This window comes from Staurois parvus, unplaced genomic scaffold (genome assembly GCF_062004578.1).
Source record: "Staurois parvus isolate SC_StPar_1 unplaced genomic scaffold, SC_StPar_1.0 ptg000142l, whole genome shotgun sequence".
NCBI classification, from domain to species: Eukaryota; Metazoa; Chordata; class Amphibia; order Anura; family Ranidae; genus Staurois; species Staurois parvus.
Window position 1 is genome coordinate 2,295,234 of NW_028317938.1, and position 25,064 is coordinate 2,320,297.

The 25,064-nt window shown below is 41.2% G+C and overlaps 1 protein-coding gene across 2 annotated transcripts in view; it reads right to left on the reverse strand.

The window, feature by feature from the left end:
- ITPR3 (inositol 1,4,5-trisphosphate receptor type 3) overlaps positions 1 to 25,064 on the reverse strand; it is a 465,627-nt gene that overhangs the window by 66,562 nt on the left and 374,001 nt on the right. For both annotated transcript variants that reach the window (XM_089673590.1, XM_089673591.1), the window contains exons 48-53: positions 19,980 to 20,172; positions 17,821 to 17,946; positions 14,117 to 14,289; positions 13,359 to 13,523; positions 9,856 to 10,036; positions 9,479 to 9,574 (exon numbers count right to left, since the gene is read on the reverse strand). In XM_089673590.1, the coding sequence (XP_089529716.1) occupies positions 9,479 to 9,574; positions 9,856 to 10,036; positions 13,359 to 13,523; positions 14,117 to 14,289; positions 17,821 to 17,946; positions 19,980 to 20,172 (934 nt within the window). The remainder of the gene's footprint in view (positions 1 to 9,478; positions 9,575 to 9,855; positions 10,037 to 13,358; positions 13,524 to 14,116; positions 14,290 to 17,820; positions 17,947 to 19,979; positions 20,173 to 25,064) is intronic.

Sequence of the window (25,064 nt, forward strand, 5' to 3'; positions counted from 1 at the left end):
ATCTGCATCGCGGTCCCACTCCCCCAGGGAGCCAGGGACGCAGTTGAGTCAGAATATCCCAGAGATATTCCAGTCCCATCCACAGGCCATACTTACAGCCTATCAGGCTACAGCCTCATGTACCACCAGCTCTGCAACCAGGAGCCCCAGCCGCGAGCCAAACAACACCAGCCCGACAGCCTCCCCGGCTCACAGGAGAGCCCGACATAGTGACTAACAACACCATGGCCTGTCGATCCTGCATTACAGGGTTCGTGCGGAATATGAGTAACTGCACCCTGGATATGGTGACATTTAAACTTAACACAGCTAGCTATCCCTGAGGTTTAGGTCAATACCTTGCTCTTTTTGTAGCGCTGGCTCCCTTCCCCACGCCTCATTCAAGAGACTATTCTGTTGTGGGACATCTCCTCCAGCTACTCAGCCTGTGTTTGTCATGGGGCATCACACCCTCAGCCTTTGCTCTCAAGTCATCAACAAGATCCTGACTCTGGTGGCCTTTGAGGGACGTAAGCTGCTAATAGTTCTCTTTATAGCCTGGTGGCCTAGCCCCGTTATTCCATTCTGTTGTACTGTATTGATTTATGTTTTACAGTTTGTTTGTTTTTTTTCAAACATGTTGGATTTCAGCTCACGGACATGCTCCTTTTCTCTGTGCCTTGCCCCCTTCTCTCTTTCTCCTCTCTCTCTGAGAACAAGGTTCAGAGAGGAACAGTACTACCCCCCGGGGCTAGCCCACTGCTCCTCCTGCATTCCCTCCTAGTCCCTTCCTCTCCATATAGTGCAAGCGATCCTTTAAGCCTATCTTTTCCTTCCCTTCTCTTTACATGTCCGTGAGTTGAAATGGGATACTTATGATTATGTGACGTACTCTATGTATGTTATGGTTCCCCCACAGGACTGTTTAGGGCTGGTCTCCTTCTTTCGCTGTAATACAATGTTCCTCATTGCCTAGACTTTGTTGTATAAGGTTGTATAGCTGGTAAAATCTCTGCTCCACACAGTTTATTTAAGTGACTCTTTGAGGTCTGGGCGGGATAACTTCCCCTTCTAAGCTCTGAAGTTTATGTGCTCCTATGATCATCTCTCCCATGTAAGCGGTGATGTCCGGTTAGGGCCCTGATGGGAGGACCTGTGTCTTAGTGGCTCCCCCTTCTGCCCCAGGGGATGTACCCTACACCTATCCCCTACTGGCTCCCTGCTCCCTCCCACACGTCCCCATGTCCCCCCCCCTCGTCCTTCAAACCATCTTCTCCCCTCCCTCTCCTTCCCTGCCCTTGAATTTCCCTCTGTTTAGCCTCTTCCTCTCCTTCGTACATTATACTTCCCATTTGCGTGTTTTTTTCTGGTTGGCGGGCCTCTCACCCCTTGGTCGTCTTTGGCCATGCACCCACAGAGCAGACTCTACTGAGTCTCCTGAACTCCCTGGACTGCTTTCTACTTTTCCTAGGTGGACTAGTATTCTAGTTCCACCTCTGGACGTTCCTGTGTTTTTCCTATATCTCCTCTTTCTCTCCTTCCTATCTGCTCCCCCCCCCCCTTTTTTTTCTCTCTTTTTCTCTTCTTTCTTCTCCCGCTCTCCCATCCCCTGTGTAGACCTAGGGCCCCCTAGGAGAGCTCAGGTTCATTGCACCGCCTGAGACCCTCTGAGTTGTCTTCATGTGCACACCGCTCCTCCCACTTGTATATAAAATTACTATCCCTTAATGCAAAAGGATTGAATGTACCAGAAAAAAGATCCCAAGTCTTGAGGGAGTTCCGAACGGCTCAAAGCCCACGTTGTCCTGCTTCAAGAGACACATTTCAAGACAGGAGCCATCCCCGGGTATGAGGATGGCTTCTACCCTCAGGCATACCATTCCTCCAGTGAGGCTTCCAAAACAAAGGGTGTGTCTATTCTCTAAACGAGTCGCATTTCAATTACAAGAGAAATTGGAGGACCCGGAGGGCCACTACTTGTTCCGTAGGGGCAGACTCGGAGCACGACCAGTTACCATTGTCAATATCTATGCCCCAAATTCCAAACAGGTGGCTTTTTTTTCGGCACAACAGAGAGCTTTTAGATGAGTTTGCGTCTGGGTTCCTTATCCTCGGGGGAGACTTTAATGTTCTCCTTAATCCCCTCATAGACACGTCCTTGGGTTCTTCAGACAAATCAAACACCAACTTACTGGTCTGCGTTTCCATGATTCATGGTGTTTACTACACCCACAAGAAAAAGATATTTATTTTTTCCCCCTGTACTCCAGAATCGATTATTTGTTCCTCTCGCAAGCAGACCTCTCCTTCATGCAGCAGGCCACAATTGAGCCAAAGGTGTTATCCGACCACAATCCGATCACATTTACCCTAGCATTCCCGGAAGCACATTCCAGATCCAAAATTTGGCATCTCAATGCCACTCTCCTGATAGATCCCACTGACGTTCAGCATCTCGCTTCCTGTGTGAGAGACTTCTTTGACTGCAATGACACTCCAGGCACCTCTCCGCTCACACTATGGGACGCGCACAATTGTGTAATTGGGGGTGAACGTCTCGCTGTGGTGGCCAAATGGAAAAAGGAACATCAAGCGTTAATTTCTTCTTTATTATCCCGAATTAGCTGTCTCAAGCGCACGCACAAAATAACCAGAGCGGTAGCCACCCACCAGGAACTGACTGTGGTTAGATCCCAGCTCCTTGCACAACTAGAAAAGAATTCTAAAGTCAACTTCTTCTTAGCAGTAGGTAATTTTCTAAATACGGCAACAAGTGTGGCCGACTTTTAGCTAGGGCAGTGCAAGCAAAGCTTTCTTCACGGATGATCCACCAGTTACAGGATGCAAAAGGGGGGGTTCATGAGTCAAATGAATCAATAGCGGCGCAATTCCAGAGGTTCTACAAAGAGCTCTATAACCTGTTTTCCTCCAGCACTCCAACCCCCTCAGCGACCAAACGGGATTTGCTCATGAAAGAATTTCTCGTGCGCTTTGGTCCTAAACCAATATCTCGCATGACGGCACATAAATTGGAGCTTCCTCTCTCAACAGAGGAATTTGACCAAGCACTGAAGGACATGAAACCGGGTAAGAGCCCAGGCCCTGATGGCCTGACAATATTTCAAAACGTTTACTGATGATCTGAAGACGCGATTTCTGGAGGCTTTCCGCTCCTATCATCATCCTCTAGCTCCCCGTCAAATCTCCTGGAGGCCCACATTGCAGTAATTCCGAAGGAAGGCAAAGATGATACCCAGGTTACTAACTATCGCCCGATTACGCTCCTGAATGTGGAAGTAAAAATCTTTGCGAAGATATTGGTAATAGGCTGCTTCCCTTGTTACCAGCCCTAATTTCCACGGACCAATTGGGCTTCATTCCAGGTAGGGAGAGTCGCGATAATACCACAAAAGCTCTGAACTTGCATCATTGGTTGACCTCCCACTCACAATCAGGATTCTTTTCTCGCTGGATGCGGAGAAGGCATTCCACAGAGTGGCCTGGGATTACATGGATTCTGTATTGTGGGCAATGGGTCTTCTGCCACGCATGTGTGCTTATATACGGGCCCTATACTGTAGCCCAGTGGCTCGTGTGAGAGTCAATGGCCACGTGTCGAACGCCTTTGAGCTTCGCAATGGTACACGACAGGGATGACCCCTGTCCCCGTCGCTGTTCGTCCTGACCCTGGAACCTTTCCTAAACAAATTACGCCACAGCCCAGATATAAATGGCAAAGAGGTTAAGAATCGAGCTTACAAACTCTCAGCGTACGCGGATGACACACTCCTTTACCTATCGGACCCCCTTATCTCCATTCCCAATCTCTTGCGTGAGTTAGAGCAATTTGGCCATATCTCCAATTTTAAGATAAACTACACAAAATCTATTGCCCTCAACATATCGCTCCCAGAGTCCGTGGTTTAACTTTCCCTTTACTTGGGCGACCAAGGCAATTACCTATTTGGGCATCCAAATCCCTCTAACTCTGTCAGACGTATACCCCCAAAACTACACGAAATCTATTGCCCTCAACATATCGCTCCCAGAGTCCGTGGTTTAACTTTCCCTGTACTTGGGCGACCAAGGCAATTACCTATTTGGGCATCCAAATCCCTCTAACTCTGTCAGACGTATACCCCCAAAATTTTTTGCCAGCCCTAGATCGCCTGTGCAGGGACAATGAGTCCTGGGCGAACCTACGAATATTCTGGTTTGATAGAGCTGCCCTCATTAGGATGATTAACCTGCCATGTTTTTTCTCCCTGATGCAGACTATTCCCATCTGTCTTCCTCCTTCAGTTTTTGGCACCTTCAGATGTATTTGCTCGTCTTTTATTTGGCAGGGCAAACCCTCAAGAATTAGTTACTCCCATCTCTCCCTTCCCAAGACCAAGGGTGGCATAGGTCTGCCCGATCTATAACGTTATCATCGGGCTTGCCTGCTTTTGCGTGTGGTGGATTGGCACATTCATGACACAATCAAGGGCTGGGTCCCCCTACAGCAGGCCCAGACACCACAGCCATTATGCAGTAGCCCATGGCTCCTGCATAAACATATATCAATGGAATCCATGCAGCACCATTTTATTGGGCCGATTCTGGAGGCCTGCCCTTCAGTGGGTGAGACCTACCCCAGCTTGGCGGGGGTGGGCCCCATGACACCATTGAGCCTCAATCGAGCCTTTGTTTTGGGCATGTCCCCGGCGTTTTTGTCTCAGTTCTGGCCGCATTGCGATACTCTGGCATCGCAATTTTTTCGCAGAGGCATCCTTCTTTCCCTTGACGCACTAAATAGTTCTCTCGCCCCTCACGCTTTATCGTTCTGGTCCTATGCACAAATACAACATTTTCTTCTCTCTCAAGGAGTGGGTAATGCCTGGTCCAGGCCTCCCACCCCTTTAGAGGCTCTTTGCAACAAAAAACACCCTGAGAGGCATGTGATTTCTACTCTATATTCCTTTCTATTTAACGACGTCACCGCACATAGGAACAAATCTTGCATCAAGTGAGAACGGGATCTAGGTATTTCTTTATCCGGCTGAGTGGGAGTTTGTCTGTTCACTTGTACACAAAGGCTCCATGAACACAAGGAATGCGGTTATATATTTTCAATGATACAAAACCCATTCCCTTCTCCACAAATTTCTCCCCACTGTCTCTGATCGATGTTGGCGTTGTGGTCTGGAAGAGGGGACGCTGCTCCATGTGTGGTGGTTGTGCTCCGGGTTGAAACCTTTCTGGGAAAGAGTGCACCAACTGATTTCCAAGATCACAGATTTAGCTGGATTTCTCTCCAGCACAATATCTTCTACACCACACTTCCATTTCCAGGAAGGTGTATCGTCGCTCCCTGGCCATGTATGTGATCTTGGCAGCGAGACAATGTATTCCATGCCATTGGCGCTCCACTAAAACGCCGTCATTGGAGGAATGGTTTTGTAGACTGGATAGGATGGAAGAGATAGAGGCGCTTATCGCAATAACTAGATAACCTTTCCAAATTTTCTGCTTCCTGGCATGGTTGGACCCAATTTAAGCTATCATCAGGATATTTAGACCTCCTCTCTCGTAAACCTCCTCACATGATCGGGCTTTCCACCCCTAGGTACATTGCACCCTGTCTTACAGAGACTTCTCTCCATTTAGTTTCTGCTTATACATGCAAGGAATGGGAGAATCCCTTGTTTCTACAGCTTCTTTTACCCTCTATTAACGTTCCTTTTCACCCCCCCCCCTTTTTTATTTCCTCTCTCTTTTTTCTCTTTCTCTTTCACTTTCTTTGCCTTTCCTTCTTATTTCCTAAGCGTTCAGCTGTCTGGCCTTAGTCTTATCAGTGGCCCAGTATCACACCCCCTTATTTGCGTTGGTCTCTGCTGGGCTCTGATGGGACATCATTTGCTATTTACTTGTTCTGGAGTTTCACCTCCAGTCATCACTGTTTGCCTTTAATGGTTTCTAGGTTTTTGTACATTTTATTGGTTATGATATATTGATCATTTTCACCCTGTGCTCAGGGTCTGTTCTCAATTGCTGTCTGAGTGTATTATGCTATGCATGTATTGCTTTTTTCTGTCAATAAACACTTTAAGGAAAAAAAAACAATAATGTCTAGTATGCATGGGACAGTTGCAACCCTTATCTTTATATATAGTATGTGAATGTGTCTGCATATGTGTATATATACACCTTCTGCTTCTTGCATGATTGGTCTCAGCCACAATGGAATTAAAGGGTGTGATTTACCCTGTGGTGTTTCTTTCCAATGTATAGCTAACGACTAACTGAAAGGGACAGTTGGTTTCCACAAAAACTCGTTCTGGGATAGACCTCTCTCTTGTGCCTCTCTCTTTTTATCTTGAATATTTAAAAAGTATCTATAGTCAAAAATTTTTTAACTATTTGGATAGGGTGGGAAGGATTAGAATCCCTGTCAGGGGCTCCATATAGACCACCAAATAGCAGAAAAACCTGGCAGGGGTTCTACTCTATCCCCATTCTATCCAAAGCTTTATGGAAGTTTGGCTATAAATACAATTTAAAGCCTTCTCTGTTTTAAGGAAGTAGCATGTCTTTTCCAAATATGACTTCCTAGACTATTTAACACACTTACTTTGGCTTAGAGGTTAGAACTTCTGCCTTGTAGCCCTGATTTCATCCCACACATGCTCGTAAGTTATTTGACTCCTGTTTAAATTGGCCATAGCATGTAAGATAGGGATATTAGATTGTAAACTCCTTGAACACATGGACTGATAAGAATGCACAATATGTAAAGTGCTGTACAAATTGTCAGCACTATAATAGCTAAGTTCTTCTTAAATCTGCAAAATTCCCCTTGAGTGGTAGAAGACGACTGCGTGCACAGGCTAATGTTCAATTTTCTAACAACATTTTCCATCAGTTTTAACAGAATAAATGTTCACTTCAATGACGGCCTAGGTCAGCCTTTCTCAACTGGGGTGCCACCAGAGGTCTTCAGGGGTGCCGTGGTGTCAAGGCTGTCAGTTGAGCCTAAGCTCCTGATCCCCAGCTGCACTGTACATGGCACTGGAAGCCATCAGTCCGCTGAGCAAAGTGAGAGCAAAGGTAGAGGGAGTGTATTCTGTGCTCTCTGCCTCCCCCTAGAGTTCAGTACCTGGCTGTGTGAGCAAAGGTAAGGTACTGTAACTTTTCATAGGGCTGTATAAATGTGTTTGAATGTTTGTGTATGTGTATACGTGTACACATGTGTGTACATCTGTGTGTGTGTGTCTGTACATGTGTCGATGTATCTGTGTGTGTGTGCTTGTGTACGTGTACATGTGTCTATGTGTATGTATGTACGTGTGTGTGTGTGTACATGTGTCTGTGTGTGTACGTACGTTTCTGTGAGTGTGTGTACATGTGTCTGTGTGTGTACAAGTGTCTGTACATGTGTTTGTATGTGTATGTTTACATGCGTTTATATGTGTGTGTTAAAGGGGGAGCAGTTGGGGGTGTTAAAAGCAGCTCAATTGCATGGTTTTACCACCCTCCAACCTCACAGGTGAACAAGGCCTTGGTTCACATCTGTGTTGCTGTGTATAGGGCAGCCCATTCATTTCAATGGGCTGCCTTACCTGCAGAAATGCAGGGAAAGTCATACCTGACCCTTTTTTTAAAATTGCACCACACCAAAAACCAGGTTTGCCAATGTAAGGGGTACCCCTAAAGAGAAGAGCATTTGTCTGCATGTCAGAAATGAGTGTGATTTCGCATGCGTTCCGAGACAAATAGTAATGTGAACCAAGCCTTGGACAGGGGTGCCCCATGACTTAAAATACTTTTCAAGGGTGCCCCGACTGGAAATAGAAACACTGGCCCAGGTAATTGTGTGCTATTCTTGGCCAGAGCCCAATATTACTGATGTTATTAATTGTGAGCTCCTCTCAGTCAGGAAAGGCTTGGAAGGTCAGGAAGAGCTTGAAGCTCATTTTAGCAAACTCTCCCCAGTGCTGGAGATATGCGAATTACTGTGCTGACTGCAGGCACATATTTTGGACCTGCCCACAGATTCAAGATTTTTGATCCAAGGTCACACAATTTATTGTCCAATTGACTATTAAATTAATTCCACTGAAAACTGAATTATATTTGCTTGAATTGGTGGACTCCTTGGCCTTCCACCGAGTTCTCAGGATCCTCATAAGTTTGTTGTTATTTTATGCAAGGAAGGCTATCACATTAAAATAAAAATCAAAGGAGGCCCCTACCTTCGATTTTTTGGAAATCATTCATTAATACAGCTGTATCCCTTTATAAGACTACTTACAGTACCTGTCTTGTAGGTTTATTTATTTATTTTTAGTGCCTTTTAAGTTTTTTTGTTTTGTTTTTTTTTTGCTGTTACACTATATTTTAAGACATGGAATGCCCAAAGGTTCTGTTTTGTATTACCTTTACCTTTTATTATGAAAATAAATAAACAAAATTTTTTAAATTAAAAAAAAATTTTTTAAGTGCTAACAGAGGTTAGACAGACCCAAAACCAATATTGCTTGGAGAAATGTTGGGCATGCCGCAATTTAGCTGGCTTATGTTCAGAGGCTGGAGCATAAATTCTATAACAAATCACAGTTGTTAGTTAACTCCACATATACATGATATGTAGTATGCGCATCTTCCTTGCAAGCATATAGTACCTTTCATTAGCATACAATTTGCTTGTTCTTGCATGATAGATGCACCAGCCATATCCTTTAGTAAATCAGGCTCACTGTCCTGAGTGTGCATAAACATGTAAAATAACAGAGCCCTTTAGTTAAGCTATACAAAAGTACAGAGATTTGTTATTTAATACAGTTATACTGGGATTTGGATTTTAGGTCAGGTAGTTGACAAGGTAGCAGCTGTCACATTTTAGATGTCCACTGATACTCAAACTTATACAATATAATTAAAGTTAATTAATAGTGGAAAATACAGATTTTTCATAAGACTGCACAATTATAATCATTTTATATTCAGATTCTTGCATAAGGTTGGTTTTGACTAGTCCTCTTTAAAATGTATGAATATTCTTTGTTAAACAATACAAGATCTATTAAGCACCTATCATATATGCTGAAGTATGGCTGAAAGCTTTCAGAAGGTGGAGACCTTTAGTTTCAGCTAGAAAGTGAATGCCAGTTAACACAGGCCAGACTACATTTGAATCCTTCTGTTTTACACAATAAATTGTTAGCTTTCTTCCTTTGGCAGTGACAGGTTTTGCATGCTCATCATTTTACCGTTTTTATTATTTGCAACTCAACACTTTTCTGCACAGTTGGAATAAGGAATTTGTGTAAATTCTTTTCAAAAAAGACCCTGTGGTTCTAAGAAAAAAATGACTAAAAAGCATTAAATAAATGAAACAAGCAATAAAAGAACAACAGCAAAATAACTGATCTGTGAACAATGCAAAGCATCAAAATATGGCACGAAAGAAAATAAAAAGTGACAGCAGTAATTTATACAATATGGTGTCTATAATCACCTTCTGTATTATCCAGTACTGTACAGTCAGTTTGGTCTTTGCTGCAATACTCTGCAAAGGTATTTGATTCCAATGACTGGGTCATTGTGTTGGGAGCTGTGAAGAAACAGACTCATTGGCATTACATTCATGGTTTTATAGCTTTCCAGACCAAGATACAGTAATTTATACTGCATAAAACCGCCTTACATGAATAAAGTATTTATATGGACTGACATAAACGTCAACCTCGTAATACAAATCACAGCACTAAAGTGTTCCAGTCACATTTCTGCCAGTATTTTGGAAAGCTAATACTTTATACATGGAATTGATGGCCGAGATTCAGGCAAAACTATGCTGAACATTCAATATCAGTCATTCCCCCTCCAGCTCACCTTTGGGTAGCCGATCCACTTCCATAATAAAATCATCTTTTAAAAAGAGGAATCCCACAATGGAGAAGAGATAGACCAGAATCAGGGCAAGCAAGGCAGTCAGAAGAATTGATCTACCATTACGTGTCACACTCTTGATCACATTAAACAGCGTCTCTTCGCGATATATCAGGTCAAACAGCTGGAGGTGCAGGCAATTAACACAAATTAATGAGGCAACCATTGACAGAAATACTGTAAACTTTCCCCTTTCATAGTAATAAATAACATAGGCTTAGAAAAATCAATGTTTTTAGCTCAGTAAATATTCTGTGCTCTTTCCAGTGAAATAGTTTACTGGTTACTCTGTAAAGTGCTAGAGGCAACTTTATCATGTATTCTAGCTATAGCCTTGGAATGCTAAAAGTGTATCTAAACCTAAGAACAAAAACTTAGTATTTTGCAGGTTACCAGTCCTTAGATGTGCTGGCTGCATTTGTTTTCTTTTTTGTTTTGGACTAAGTAAATAATAAGTACAAGTACAAGAAAAATACCCCTTGATATTGTCAGAAATTCAGAGTTCTTGGATCTTCTTGTACACTAAACTGGTATCTCAATCAATTACATCTTCCTTCCAAGCCATCTTCTGTAAACTACAAATCCCCTTATGTAGTGGAGATATAGTCCTGTCCTACGGTGACAACGTTATGCCTCCTCTGATACAGTACAGCAAGAAGGTCTTGTCACCTTAGGATAGGAAGTTACAGTCAGGATCACCAGATGAAAAAAGAAAAAAAAAATCCTAAAAACATAACCAGCCACCACATCAACATTATTGGTGAGTTGCACTATGCTACATTTTTGTTCCTTGGTTCAGATACACTTTAATCAAAATGCCAAAGATTTGTATAAAGTGATGCAGAAATAGAGATATTCAACAGTCAAAATAAATCTCTCAAGCAACCTATACTGTATATAATTATACAAATTTGATATAGCCATACATTTGATGAGAAATGTTCTCTACGAAATACTTTAGTGGCAAATGTTTAATACTCATGGCACGGTTTAATAGTCAAGTGGCATTGAGCTACATGTGACTAAACTTAGCCATCCCAGAGTCTGAGGTAGATTTTGCCCAAGATATGTTAAAAAAAAGATTGAAGTGATAATGATCTCTATCAGTACTATCATGAATATCTGCCTAGATTATGGCAGCTTCAAATATATAAGAAATTTGAATATAAAAAGTACAGTATGTACAGTAGATGCAACATAGCAAAAATGTTAAGCTTTATAGAATGCTATGTCTGTTAAAGAAAACCAGTACACAGGGGATACCTTTACTAACCTTGATCAAGCATGCATAATTCAGAGGCAATTCTGAATCCTTGACCTGCATATTTGTTCCAGGTCAGTATCACAGAAAGTAAAAAAGTTTGACCTAACAGCCATGCAATGAGTATTTTTAAGAGCAATTCTGTGGAAGTTATATTAGTCTCTGTTTGATTATTTTACAAATACTGGTAATACATCAATCCTCGTCCGGATAATCCATATACAGTATGTTCCTATGAACACATTTTTTTTTACAGAATTACAGATACAAATCACTAAAGCTCTGTAATCATTAATACATCCTTAAATGTATCGGTTTAAATGCTATTAGTGCGAGTACCTTAACTCTTTCGCTGCCAGGTCCATACGGTTTTACACACACTGTAGCCACTGATACTGTGTGCATAGCTGACAAGCAGACTTCTGCCTGTCAGATGGAAGCATTCTGGTGGCAGCACTGCTGCCAAATTGCTTCCACCCCCCCCCCCCCCAAGTAAGGTGCGCTTTTTTAGACCCTGCATGTCTGGAAGAGAAGTTGTCACCAAAAATTATGACACAGGGGAATTCTTGTCTCCTATGTGTTAAGGTAAACAGTTAATTTAAAAAAAAATGTTTTTGTAATTAACTTTTTATCCTAATTGCAAAAAATTAACTTTACATAAAATCCTCCACCCCAAAATAAAATTTTGATGCCCCCCCCCCACCACCAAATACACGCACATAAAAACATAAAACGCACGCATTGGGGGCGCCTACTCATGAAAACGATTGTGATACACGTTACATATCGCTGTGCACGCCATGCAATATTTCTAAAACCAGACCTCCTCCATAACGCCAAACTGATAGCCTATAGGAAGCTTTTGAGGCGTCGACTATGGAAAATATAGGGTACTGAAGTCTGTCACCATTTCACGGGCGCATGCAAATTTAAGGTTTGACACGTTGGGTATCTATTTACTCAGTACAACCTCATCTTTTATATTTTAATAAAATATGTTACCATAAAATTGGGTGGTAATATCATGTGACATTAAAAATTGCAACTACCATATTTTTATTTTTAGGGTGTCTGCTTATATAATGTTTTGGGGGTTTATGCAATCTTCAGGGCTAAAATGATTTGTTAAGCATGTGTACAAAAAAAATGCAAAAACGGTTTTGGCAGCAAAAAATGCTAAAATGATCGTGAACCCCTTACATAAGGCCACTGAAGTGATTATCATAGGATGTACATCTTTGTCTGCCAACCTCTCCCCTCCAGAGCTCTTGAAAGTACACAGATCAGATGGTATTTCTCAGTCTCCAGAGGGCAGGGGGTGGGGATCTGACATGACACCCTGTATAGTACAGTGCTGAGTGTAAGCCAACACCTGAGTAAAGGGAATGGACACACTCCCTATGCACAGTTTCATAGGTAAACTTGCACATCTGAGGCTGTCAATCATCTGTTGTGTGCTGGGGGTAAGGGGAGGGGCACCATGACCATGGATTGCCTTGCGTTATGGAAAACCATCAGAAATGTCAATGCAGATAGCAGAAGGAGAAAATAGCCAGGATCTACCATTGGTGCTATGGATCGAAGCATGTACCCTATATATGAGGATATTTTTTGTTCATTTTTCAAAGGTTTACAACCACTTTAACTTGACTTGGTATCAACTGCTGGTGGACATTAGAGAGGGGGAAGGAGAGGCAGCACAAGTAACCAATCAGTGTTACAGTGAAAGGAGCATGCTAGTAGGAGGAGCAGAGTAACAGCGACATGAAGTCCTCAATGTGACCCTTCTCCTTTCAATGGTGTGACAAGGTAGGGTTGCAAAAAAGACCAGTAAGCGAATCTGAAACTGTATGTGAAAAGTTTAGGTCCCCTGTGCTGTTCAGCAGGTGCTTTGTGCCAGATCCCAGTACAAAATGGCCAAAAATGCAAATGCTCTGAGCATGTAAAACACCTCTCATATGTATTTCAAATTTCATCTGTGTACTTAGCTGTTTGCCTGGAGCTCAGCTTTAAGTGGAGTTTTCACTCTTGACAGCAGCTAGAGTACTTGCTTCTAATATCGACTCATGGCTAAACTATTTACAGGTCTCTGGTGGCTAGACCCTGCTAACTCTAAAAATCTGTACCGGCCTGTTGTCAAGATATTTTTTTCTGTTGCTAAAGCTTTGTTTACAGTAGCACATACCAGAATGCTGTAAAACAGTTCATGAGCAAAGACTCCCAGGACACTAGTTAGGATGTATCCAACATGGTAAAGAAATTCCATATCCATCACCATAGCCTTGTAGCCCCGAATGAAGGTGCCACGATTGCCCACAAAGCTAACTACAAAAACAATTTTATTCGTCAACTGCAAAGAATGGAAAAAGAGAGATATGTTACTGCTGGAGGATCACATAGCTTGTACTACTGGAAGTAATGAGCATTCAATTACATCTGAATCAAGACTGGTAGGTTTATATGAGAGAAGATATGTTCAAAACACAGTTCAAAAGACAGTAATGTACAGAGACTAATCATAGTTCACCTTTCAATTTAGCAGGTTTCTGATTGGCTGCTAGAGGTCACTGCACATTGCTTGCTACCTTAGTAAATACGAGTTAATCATATCTATGCTTTGTGCATTCATAGTACTATAAAGAAGAATTCAAGAGAACAGAACCTGAAAATGTATATAATTAAGGAGCAGAAGACTTGCTATGTGATGACTGTATCACGATATTACTGATTGCTTTCAGTGAAAATATTTAACCGACTCATTCAGCATCTATTTCATGCCAAAACTGGAACAAAGACTGGTATTTAGAGACTGACATTAAAGACATTCAAATTATGCATCTCCCAAAATAAGCCCTTGGCGTTAAGAATGACAGAATGGAGGTACTGAAAAGTTAACATTTTGTAGTTGCACTGACAACATGCAGTTCCATTTAGTGCTCTTACATTTAGTGCTCCCAATATGTAAAGCGTAGGGCCTATTCCTAAGTAGTACACAGAACGCAGGATTAATGCCACAATAAGGGGTCGTAGACCATAGCGCTTGGTGAAGAGAGACATAACTGAGAAACAGACCATGGCCCAAAAAAGAAGGGAAATTAGAGGGGAATCCAGCACTCCTGTGAAACAAAACACAAAATATTGTTTAGAGGGAAATTCTGGATCCACATACATAATCAAGGAATTAATATAAATCATTTTAAAAAACATCAGATACTTAAGCAGGAAATCAAATACATATGCAGATTTTTTCTTATTCGCCCAGTGCAGGGCAATAATTCTCTCACTGTGCAACTGTAGTAATCCTAAGCGAAATAATTTAAATCATACAGACAAAATTCTCTGTGTCAAATTTCCACAGTTGCTCTGATCAAAGTCACCAGTGTCCAATAAAAACAAAGGTTTCAAAGACAACTATAAGGCTATTAAACCGAATTTTAGGATCCATGCAGTAACATGCATTACCATAACACATTTTCACAGGAGACACAGTGTATTCACACTTGGAAGTGTGCTGTGTTAGAGTGCTACTCATTTTAGAAGACACCCCTATGCAACCTGCACCACAAGGCACTTGCATTTTAGTGTACCATAATGTACTGATGTGAACTATCTGTGCATTGTGGTGTGGTGCATTGACATCATAAATGGTCAGGGTTTTTTGGGGGGTTTTTTGGGTGGCATTAAGTGCGCTTCAATGCAGCGCACATTAGTGTGCATTAACACAAAGGGGTTGATTTACTAAAGGCAAATATACTGTGCACTGCAAGTGCTCCAGAGCTTAGTAAATGAGGTAAAGCTTCACTTTGCAAAGAATACCCTATCACATGCAAGAAAATAAAACAAAACTGCATTTTTGATTGCACATGATTGGATGACAGAAATCAGCAGAGCTTTCCCTCATTACAGAGCAACTGCACTTGCAGTGCACAGACTATTTGCCTTTAGTAAATCAACCCAAAAGCAAAGTCTTAATGAGCCCTTACACATTTTTTTTAATTTTTGGGGGACAAATAAATAAAACTAAAGCAGACAGAAAATGGACCAACTGTGCATAGTAACCAATCAGCTTCTAACTTGTTCAGTTTTGCTTTGAGAGCTAGTAGCTGATTGGCTGCCATGCACAGCTGCTCCAGATTCTGGCTGCTCCAGGAAGTTGGAAGAAGGGTGATAAGCCACTACTTTGAATCATTCACTTCTGTGTGAAAGGTGGGGCTTTAGCTTTTGAGCTTTGTACACAGTTTTTAGCTAAATAGCAGATAAGAAAAGCATGGAAAAGAGTCTAAAGAATCATTGGATGCTGAAAAAGACAATAGAAAACATTTATATCCATTATTGGCTATTTCCCTGATGATTTTTTTAAATTACCATATTTTTTCGCTCCATAAGATGCACTTTTTTCCCCCCAAAAAATGGGGGAAAATGTCGTTGCATCTTATGGAGCAAATATGGAGCGGCCGGCCTGGTATTCCCCCCCCCCCCCCCCCCGTGTTAGAATACTTGGCCGGCCACTCGGCTCTTCTCTGCAGACCTCCAGCTTCTGGTCATCTCCTGTATTATGTCTGCAGTCTCTGGTCATCTCCTGTACTATGAGGTAAAGCTTCTGTCTCTGTCATTCTCTGGTCATTTCCTGTACTATGTCCGCAGTCTCTGGTCATCTCCTGTAGTATGTCCGCAGTCTATGGTCATCTCCTGTACTATGTTTGCAGACTCAGGTCTTCTCCTGTACTATGTCCACAGTCTCTGGTCATCTCCTGTACTATGTTCGCAGTCTCTGGTCATCTCCTGTACTATGTCCACAGTCTCTGGTCATCTCCTGTAGTATATCCGCAGTCTCTGGCCATCTCCTGTACTATGTCCGCAGTCTCTGGCCATCTCCTGTACTATGTCCGCAGTCTCTGGTCATCTCCTGTACTATGTCTGCAGTCCATTGGTTCAGAATATTTTTTTTCCTGTTTTCCTCCTCTAAAATCTAGGTGCGTCTTATGTTCAGGTGCGTTTTATGGAGCGAAAAATATGATATATAACAAATATGTAGAATATAATCCGCAAAGAGGAAACAGATGGATATACATAGGTACATGAGCATGGTCTCTGTCATTGTACATAGCTATGTCTGAAACTTTTCTTTATATTCTTAAGATGAGATGCAATTTTTCTGTAGAAGTGATATGGATTTGATTTTTGTACTGGCATTTCTGAGAAGCTTGTATGCCCTGTACTAGGTGAGTAAGCCACTTGAATGGATCACTGCAAGTGTACTGCCTCTTTAGGGCCCCAGGCACACTATTACGTTGTGGGAATGCGCACATACCCATGTGTGTTACATTCACACAAGGTATCACATGGTACTTGTGATGGTGAGATGTGTTGCCATTCATATTGAATGGCACCTCAATAAACCTCACTGGAAGTGCTACCCTACAAAGCATGGCAATACACTTGTATGTGTTGCAGTGCACCGTCAAAAATAGTTAATGGAAAATTTCTGGGCTGAGGTGGCTAAGACATAAACATGTAAAAGTAATTTATGCTTTAATTCACCACACCTCAGCAGTTAGATGTAAACCTAGACTTATACTTTTCCTTCTCTGACGTAGAACATGAAAAGTGACTTAGTTAAACATTTAAACAATAATAAAAATAACAAGCCATTCTATCATGTCATACAACTAAATGTTCTTTGTTTCCAAATCTGCAGCCAGCAGTAATATTTTATAACCAATTAAAAATGTAAATATCGTGCAACCAAAACAGTTTTAGTTTGTAATAAAGATTGGCCAGAATTCTCTTCTCCCTTATTTAGTAATTGGTTTAGTAACTCCCTTACAAGTCTGCACAGAGATTGAAGTAAAACTACAATTTAATTCTGCAAATCTTTGGTAAAATTCTTATACAAGGTGCTGCTGTTCAGTTAGGAGCAGGGAGTACAGAAGTGGGGACAACAATAGTGGCCAATTCTTTAAAAGATTTCAGAATGTGCATTGGCATAATTTACTTTCATATCTTCAGCATATCTACAGCACAGGTAAAGCACCACAGTAATTTCTGCTAACACCTAGAGGGACTCTTTCCTTTTTTTCAAAAGTTGAGTTTAACCACATTCTTATCCCTTTATTGGTGCGGTCATTTTAATTTTGAACTGCAATATCTTGAATGTTGGACTCTGCTATACTATTAGTACAGTATTGTACTTGGCAATAAGGATAGTAATGCCATCCTTCAACCAAAGATGTAATAAAAGAAATGCTTGAAGGGCCCAGAGAAACATACAGTACAATTATGCTTTACAGGTATCCATTATGTTTATAGGCCAACACTTAAAAAAGAAAAAAAAAACATAAGCCAGGGGACTCACTCAAACTTTAAAAAGTTGTTACAATTAACAAACAGTTCACTTTTGAAATTGAAGACAATGAAGAATCCTACACACGTAACATATACAGCAACATCAGTTCATATTTCTTAAATCTAGGGCAAAGATGTGTAGCCCATAGTGACCAAATTACAGCCCCTTATTTTCATAAGGCGCAAAAAAATCTAAGGTAACACATTTATGGGGTGATAGGACAAAATATATTTTATCTCTGTTCTAGCCCCAATTTTTAGCCTGTAACTGTTTGCTGGGTGTCAGGAATAGTGTATCTTACCCATAGATGTCCCCTCTACATATGGATAGAAGAAGGCTATGATCAAATTAATGAAAACTGCCAGGTTGAAGGAAATTGTTCCCCAAAGACTCATTCTTCGTGAAAACCAATACATTAAAGGCATACCTGAAAAAGTTACATGAATAAAATGTATACAATTATTTTTAGTTGTAACATTATTTTTACACTGTTAACCTATTCATTCATTTGAGGTTTCTTTGTTATTTCTGATTAATTTTTTCAATTAAATATCCTTTTTTTTAACTATATATCTAAAAAGATGACAGTCAGTCAAAGTACAGTAACATTAACTTCATTTACATCCAGGTTTCATTACTATTCAAGTAAAGCAAATGACTTCTCACATTCAATGTTATTTTGAAAGGACACGAAACAACTAATTTTTCATACATACTGCACTAGGAAGTATAACTAGGATTTTATAACAATAGGCTGTTTATAATTATTTACAAAATAGACTTAAACCTCTATAATACCAAAGGTGAGTTTTTGTGGCTTTGTTAATACAACAGGTTTTTTTCTCCTCAAAACTCTTCCTTATAGAGCAATTCCAGGCAATAAGTGAAGGCAATCAGTAAGCTACTAATGTTAGCAAGTAAACAGTGTAGTTGAGCATTGCCTGGGTAAACAACTGAAGCACAGAGCAGGTAGGCTGTGTTCCCTTTATGCATTTCAAGGTTTAATTTTCAATTATGGCTGGAGTGTACTAAGCACCATTAAAGTGCAATTCAAGGCAATAAGTGAAAACAATCAGCAAAGCTACTGATGCTATAAAATAAACACTGCATGTGTACTAAAGTCGTAAAGTTCACTTAATTTACTTTAATCTTACAAACGGGACTCAAGTGGACTGGTGTGGTATAGCAATGCCAGGACAAACTACTTAAATACCAATCATGTAGGCTGTGCTCACTGTATATATTGCAAGGTTTAATATTCTATTATGGCTTGCATATACCTTTATCTACCATTAGAGCCAGCGATGGCTGGGCTTTTTTTCATCAGAATTGCTTCTCTGCTCATACCAGTCTATGAAAAAGCAATAGCAGCTGAAGCAGGTCAACTGCACCTGCAGTAAATTCTAAATAATATCAGAAGCATCTCAAACCAATGTTAAAACATGCTGCAATTGCCCATCAAGGGAAGTCCTTGAAGTGCGTCCCACCAATCTGAAAAGTGGGAAAGGGATAGAACTTCTGCTTCTCATGTCATTCAGAAATTATTGACAGGCCCATTTCACCTGCAGTTGACCTGCTTTAAGCAGGTTTTACATTCCCAAAGAAGTGAAGAAGGAAACTCAAGCCCATGGACACAGGCCCTTAGAGGGATTTCGTCTCACTTACTATTCTGATGACAATGGTTTTCAACAGACAGGAAGTGAGGGACATAAATTAAATACCTTTTTTCTTTTAGTGTAGGGCAAGGCAAGAACCCTGCATTAGATTTTTACTGCTGTCTGTATACCTGCTTTTGGTTTTCCCTCACTTCCTGGTTTATGAAAGCAGGACAGAAATTGAGGGGAAATCTCTCCAATAGAGCCATGGATAGCAATAAAACCAGACAGGGGTTCTAATCCTTGCTCATTCAATTTAAAACTAAAAAAAAAGTTTTAGAAGGACATTGAAAAGCAATTCCAAGCAACAAATGAAACAAGTCATTGAGCTATGTATGCATTCCAGCACACTGGAGCTATGCTAAAATCAGAAACTCTACTCACTTTACCTTAGTCTGAGTTTCCTGTAATCTACTGCAACCATAACACACACAGACCACCTCACAGGGACAACAGAAGTGTACTTTCTGAAACCTGCGTTGTGTTATATCTTCCCTCTCTATTTCCTGCATTACCAATCACATTTATTTAAATATTGTTTGTCACTGAGGACACAATAGATGAGTACTGGGACCAGTTCTTGTGACTACAGTATGTCACCCAAAATGCTGCAGATTTTGCTAATATGTTCTGTAGCTATGTGATGGTTTAAATGTCATTGTGGCCTAGATGTCAGTCCACTGCATATAATGACAGAAGACACTTTGGACACTGTCCTTGTAGATTCAAGAATACAACCAGTGCGGAACCTATTTAACAGTTTGTTCCCATATTTTAATAAGCAAGTATTTGGGAAAATCCTTACTTCGCAATTTCTTCTGCCACTCCATTTCGTTATGAAGAAAAGATGACTGGTCAAAGAAATCGCTAACTTTGCTGCCCTGCTCATCCTGCTCTGTAGTGGTGAACACTCGGTGCTTGGTCTCTTCTGTCAGGAACTTGCAGATGTCTGGAACAGGGAATACAATCTGTTCCATGCTTCGATCTGAACGCACAATCTGTGAATATAAAAAACCAGTGCTTAGACCTTAGAAAAACTGGAGTATACCCAGCAATACAATTTTAGCCATAGAGCTGCATTCAGTTTCTTTAGGTAAAAGGATCCCTGTGGTAAGGAGCTGTCGGGTCTGCCACTGCTGATCTCCTTAAAATGCTAGTTGCCTGGCTGTTTGATGTCAATACTTTCTCAATTACTGATCTAAAAAAGCCAGACAGTAAGGGGTAGATTCACTAAAACTGGAGCACTCAGAATCTGGTGCAGCTGTACATGATAGCCAATTAGTTTCTAAATTCAGCTTGTTCAATTAAGCTTTGGCAATAAAACCTGGAAGCTGATTGATTTCTAGGCAGAGCTGCACCAGATTTTGCAGGTGCAGCTCTGGTTTTAATAACTAACACCCTAAGGCTACGTTCACACTAGCGTTGTGTGCAGGCGGCAGAGAGGCGTTTGGGATGCGTTTTTACCGCTTCCCAAATGCCTCTGCCAATTCTGCGCATTACAGCACATGGTGCTGTTCTAACAGGAGCGTTTGCGTTGCGCATTTGGCATTTGCGGAGCGTTTGCCGAGCGTTAAAAAATGCTCCACAAACGCAAGGACCGACGCTTGCCAAACGCTATAGGGGCGTTTGGCAAGCGTTGGTAAAACATCCCTAAGTGTCAGGGTTAGTTCAGTTACTCCAAAAGTGTAGAATACTTTAGATAAAAATATAAGCAAGGCAACTAGCATTTTTAGAAGACGAGTTCAGCAATGAAAATCTTCACATTTCTCTAACCTAGCATGACAAAGGGAGAAAATGATGCCAACAACATCCATCTGAAACTAGATTTTTTTCTGTAATTGTTACATCTGTGATCTGACTGGTTACCATGGAAAATAGGCTAAATCCTCAATCAAGTTTTTTGTTTTGTACTGTTTAACACTTTTCTATTATAAATTAGGGAGCGATGGCCCTAGAATTCGTGCTCTCACTGCCACATTTGTAGTGATACTTCACATGTGTGGTGCAATCACTGCTTACGCACAAGTCCATGTACTATATGCATATTTGCATTCTTGGGTATGTATAGGGCATCAGGGCTTATACATTTTTAAAAATTATTTTTAATTTATTAGAGTTCACAGTTGTTTTTTCATGTAACTTTATTGTTATGGCAAGGGAATTACCAAGCAAAGTATGTGATAGCAGACAGGTGACAGTCCTCTTTATAGACACATCATTGGTCTACTAGACCCTTAATTCCTCCCTGTGCTCCAATGCAGCTAATCAAGCACAGATCTTTCTTGATTAGCTGCTTACCTGGCTATAATAGCCGAGGAATGACAGCTCTGAAGCGGGAGATGTGCTCGTATGGCATCCTGAAGTAGTTTACTGCCATCCTGGGTTCCCCAGAGGTACAGGAGGACACAGAAACCATAGTGGGCACTACCAGTGGGTGAAAAGGAGCGGCACCTATTCAGTGCCTGATAGATCATTTTAAATTATAGCTGATCGCCAGTTGAATAAAACAATAACAAACTCATGGCTGCAGTGGCAATCATGAGCTTGTTTTAACACCTTTAATACCAGAATGTTTATAAACATACCTTGGTAGACAAACAGTTAAAGCAGGACTACAGCCTCAACTCTTTCTGTACTACATACTACTGCCTTTGGAAAATGTTGAAAAACTGTACAGCTTTTTAATTTTATTTCCCACCCTTCCCCACTGTGTGCTTCTTAATTTTCATTGATGGTCACTGGAACATTTCCTGTCCCACGGGTCCCAGTGATTGTCATGGACACACCTCCTGGACTTCTCTGTGGAAAGGACTCATAGAGTGCCACCTCGCCCTCCATCATCAGGGGGTCCTGACAGACCATTCATACTAAAGCTACTGTACTATAAAGATATCTTCAGACTGGCCAAACAAAGCCTAATATGGAAATTCAAGGTGGGAAAATCTCAATCTTTCCCAACTAAAAGTCAATGCCAGTGTGCTAAATTCACTGACGTTAAATGCAGACTGAGGGAGCTCCAAGTCTCTTGCTCCATGCTCTACACAGCTAAATTGTGAGTGATAAAGGATGGGTCCGCAAAATTCTTTGACTCCCCATTTTCGGCAGCTCATTGACTTGACCGCAATGAAAGGCGACTACATCCATATCTTGCCTGATCTCACAATGGCTCGGTGTCATAGTTCCGTACTTGGCACAGTCTCCCACCCTGTATTCTCCTATGATAGTGTGGGACACTCTGAAGGCTTTTCTCAGTGGTATGTGTATTAAGGAAATCTCTAAAATTAAGACAAATACCAGACAATGGGAGGCTGATGCCAGTCAATCGGTGTCTAAGGTGGAACAGGCATATTTAACCCCTTCACGCCTAAGGGTAAAACAAATCTAAAGGCCTAAGCACAATTCTGCACCGTTGACATGTGATAGCAAAACCGTACATATCATCACAACTACTTTGCACATCCAGGTGGATTATACATTGATTTTTTCAGGACAAATTGGGCTTTCATTTGGTGGTAAATGGTAATGGATATCTCCTGATTTTTTTTTATTATCAAAGGAAAACTGGCCAAAAATAGTAAAAAAAATCCTTTTTTTTTTATTTAGCTATGTGTTTCTTGTTATGACCATAACCTACCACCAAAGAGCAACCCAAAATAAATTCTCCAGCTCTTAACGATCGCAGCGATACCATATATGTGTATGTTATTTGTTGTTTGTACCCGTAGTACAGCCCAGAAACCATAGTGCGCATTTTGTTTTTGTTTTTTTTTTTTTTTTTTACCTAAAACACACTAACACTAACTGACACTGACATTAACACTAACTGATACCAATTTTTTTTAAATCCTGACCTTGACCTTTGACCCTGACCTTTGACCTTGACCCTGACCTAAAGACTAACCCTGGCACTGAACTAGATCAAACCTTGATCTAGGTATTTTTTTTTATTTTTTCTTTTATTTTTTTAATATTTATTTATTTATTTATCTTTTTTTTTTTTTTACAAACTTTTTTTTTCTTCTCTCTGACAGGAGTTCGAGAGATACAATGTATCTCTCTTCTCCATTCATAGAGAGAGAGAGAGAAAAAAAACAAGGGGGCCGGGCTGCACAGTGACTGATCACTGTGATAGCCAATCAGAGGGTATCACAGCGATCATGTGACCCGGGATCGGGAGTCCCGGGTCCCGATCGTTAGAACGGGACCCGGTGCTCTCAGTGACACCGCGGTCTTGGTGCTGGGAGCGCGCTGAGGGGCGCGCTCCCAACACAAAGATAGGTACGCAAATATGCGGCCCCACGGAAAAAAGCCCAGGTCCGTGAGGCCGCATATTTGTGTTACCTCGGCGTCAAGGGGTTAAGCAACCCTAACGCTGATACTGAGTGAGAATGGGTGGTGGCCCAACACTTCCTCCGTACTGTCCAGACTCAGCATGCTGAAAATAAAAGATTCTTTTCTGCTCAAGCATTCTTTGAGGAGGGGGAGAAAATGGGTCACATGCTGGCGGTAATAGTAAAAGCACAGCAACCATTTTCCCATATTCCCTCTTTAAAAGTGTCCTTTTCTCAAGCAGTTATGGATGCCCCTCCATCTTACAAGGCTTCCGAACCTTTTATAAATTTCTATATCCCTCAAAAGTAGCTTACCATGACTTTTTACTTGGGGATATTCTAGACTGTATCACTCTGCCCCAACTTTCAGCTGGGAACAGGAATATGCTGAATGCCCCGGTTACCCTTGGGGAACTACAAATTGCTGTATCCTCATATCCCAACTCTAAAGCCCCTGGCAGCAACGGGCTGCCGATAGGAATATGCAAAATATTTTGGGACATACTTTTACCTGAACTCTTGACAATTTTACATGCAGCTTTAGAAATAAATTCACTACCACCCTCCATGTATGAGGCCATCATAGTGGTACTTTTGAAACCAGGGAAGGCTCCCATGCAAGCGGAATCATACCGTCCTATCTCACTATTGACCTCAGACCTGAAAATAATTACCAAAGTGATGGCGATCAGACTGACTAAAGTTATCTCTAAATTAATACATTCTGACCAATCAGGATTCATTCCTAACAGGTTTACAATGGTCAACCTCTGTAGGCTCTGCCTGAACCTATAGGTCCCGACAGACAATATGGATAACCAAGCGATCCTATCTCTCGACGCCGCTAAGGCTTTAAGCTACTGTATCACGCCCTGACTGCGCACATACGGGTTAACAATGCATTGTCTCCTTCTTTTACACTAGGCAGGGGGACGAGACAAGGGAGTCCACAGTCACCCCTATTGTTCGCCCTGGCGATAGAACCACTCGCAGCAGCTATCAAGAGGAAATCCCGATGTAGTAAGCTTTCAGAGGGGAATATATGGAAAAAATAGCCTTACATGCTGATGACGCCCTCCTAATTTTAGGGGACACGTCATCTTCGTTAACACGCTTAATGACAGTGAATACTGAGTTTAGGTCTTTCTCCGGTTTTTCCATAAATTGGGATAAATTCACTCTCCTTCTGTTACTTCCCCTATTTCCCCTGTAGCCACTCAGCTAGAAATTGTCGAATCCTTTAGGTATTTGGGAATCTAGGTACATCCAAATTTATCCAAATACACAGAGCTGATTTTGCTCCCGATTCTTAACAAATTTTAGCAAAACGCTCCTCAACTACCATACATTCTACATAATGCCCCAATTTGGATACTCATCCAAATCTTTAAAATATTTGATACAGTATTTCGCTCCTTAATTTGGCAAAAGCTCCATCCCCACATTAAATTGGAGATTCTACAGGAACCCAAAGATATGGGAGGCCTCACAGTTCCCAATCCTTATCTTTATTATCTAATTACAGCACTTCACAGCGTGGCAGGAAGATATTTACTCGA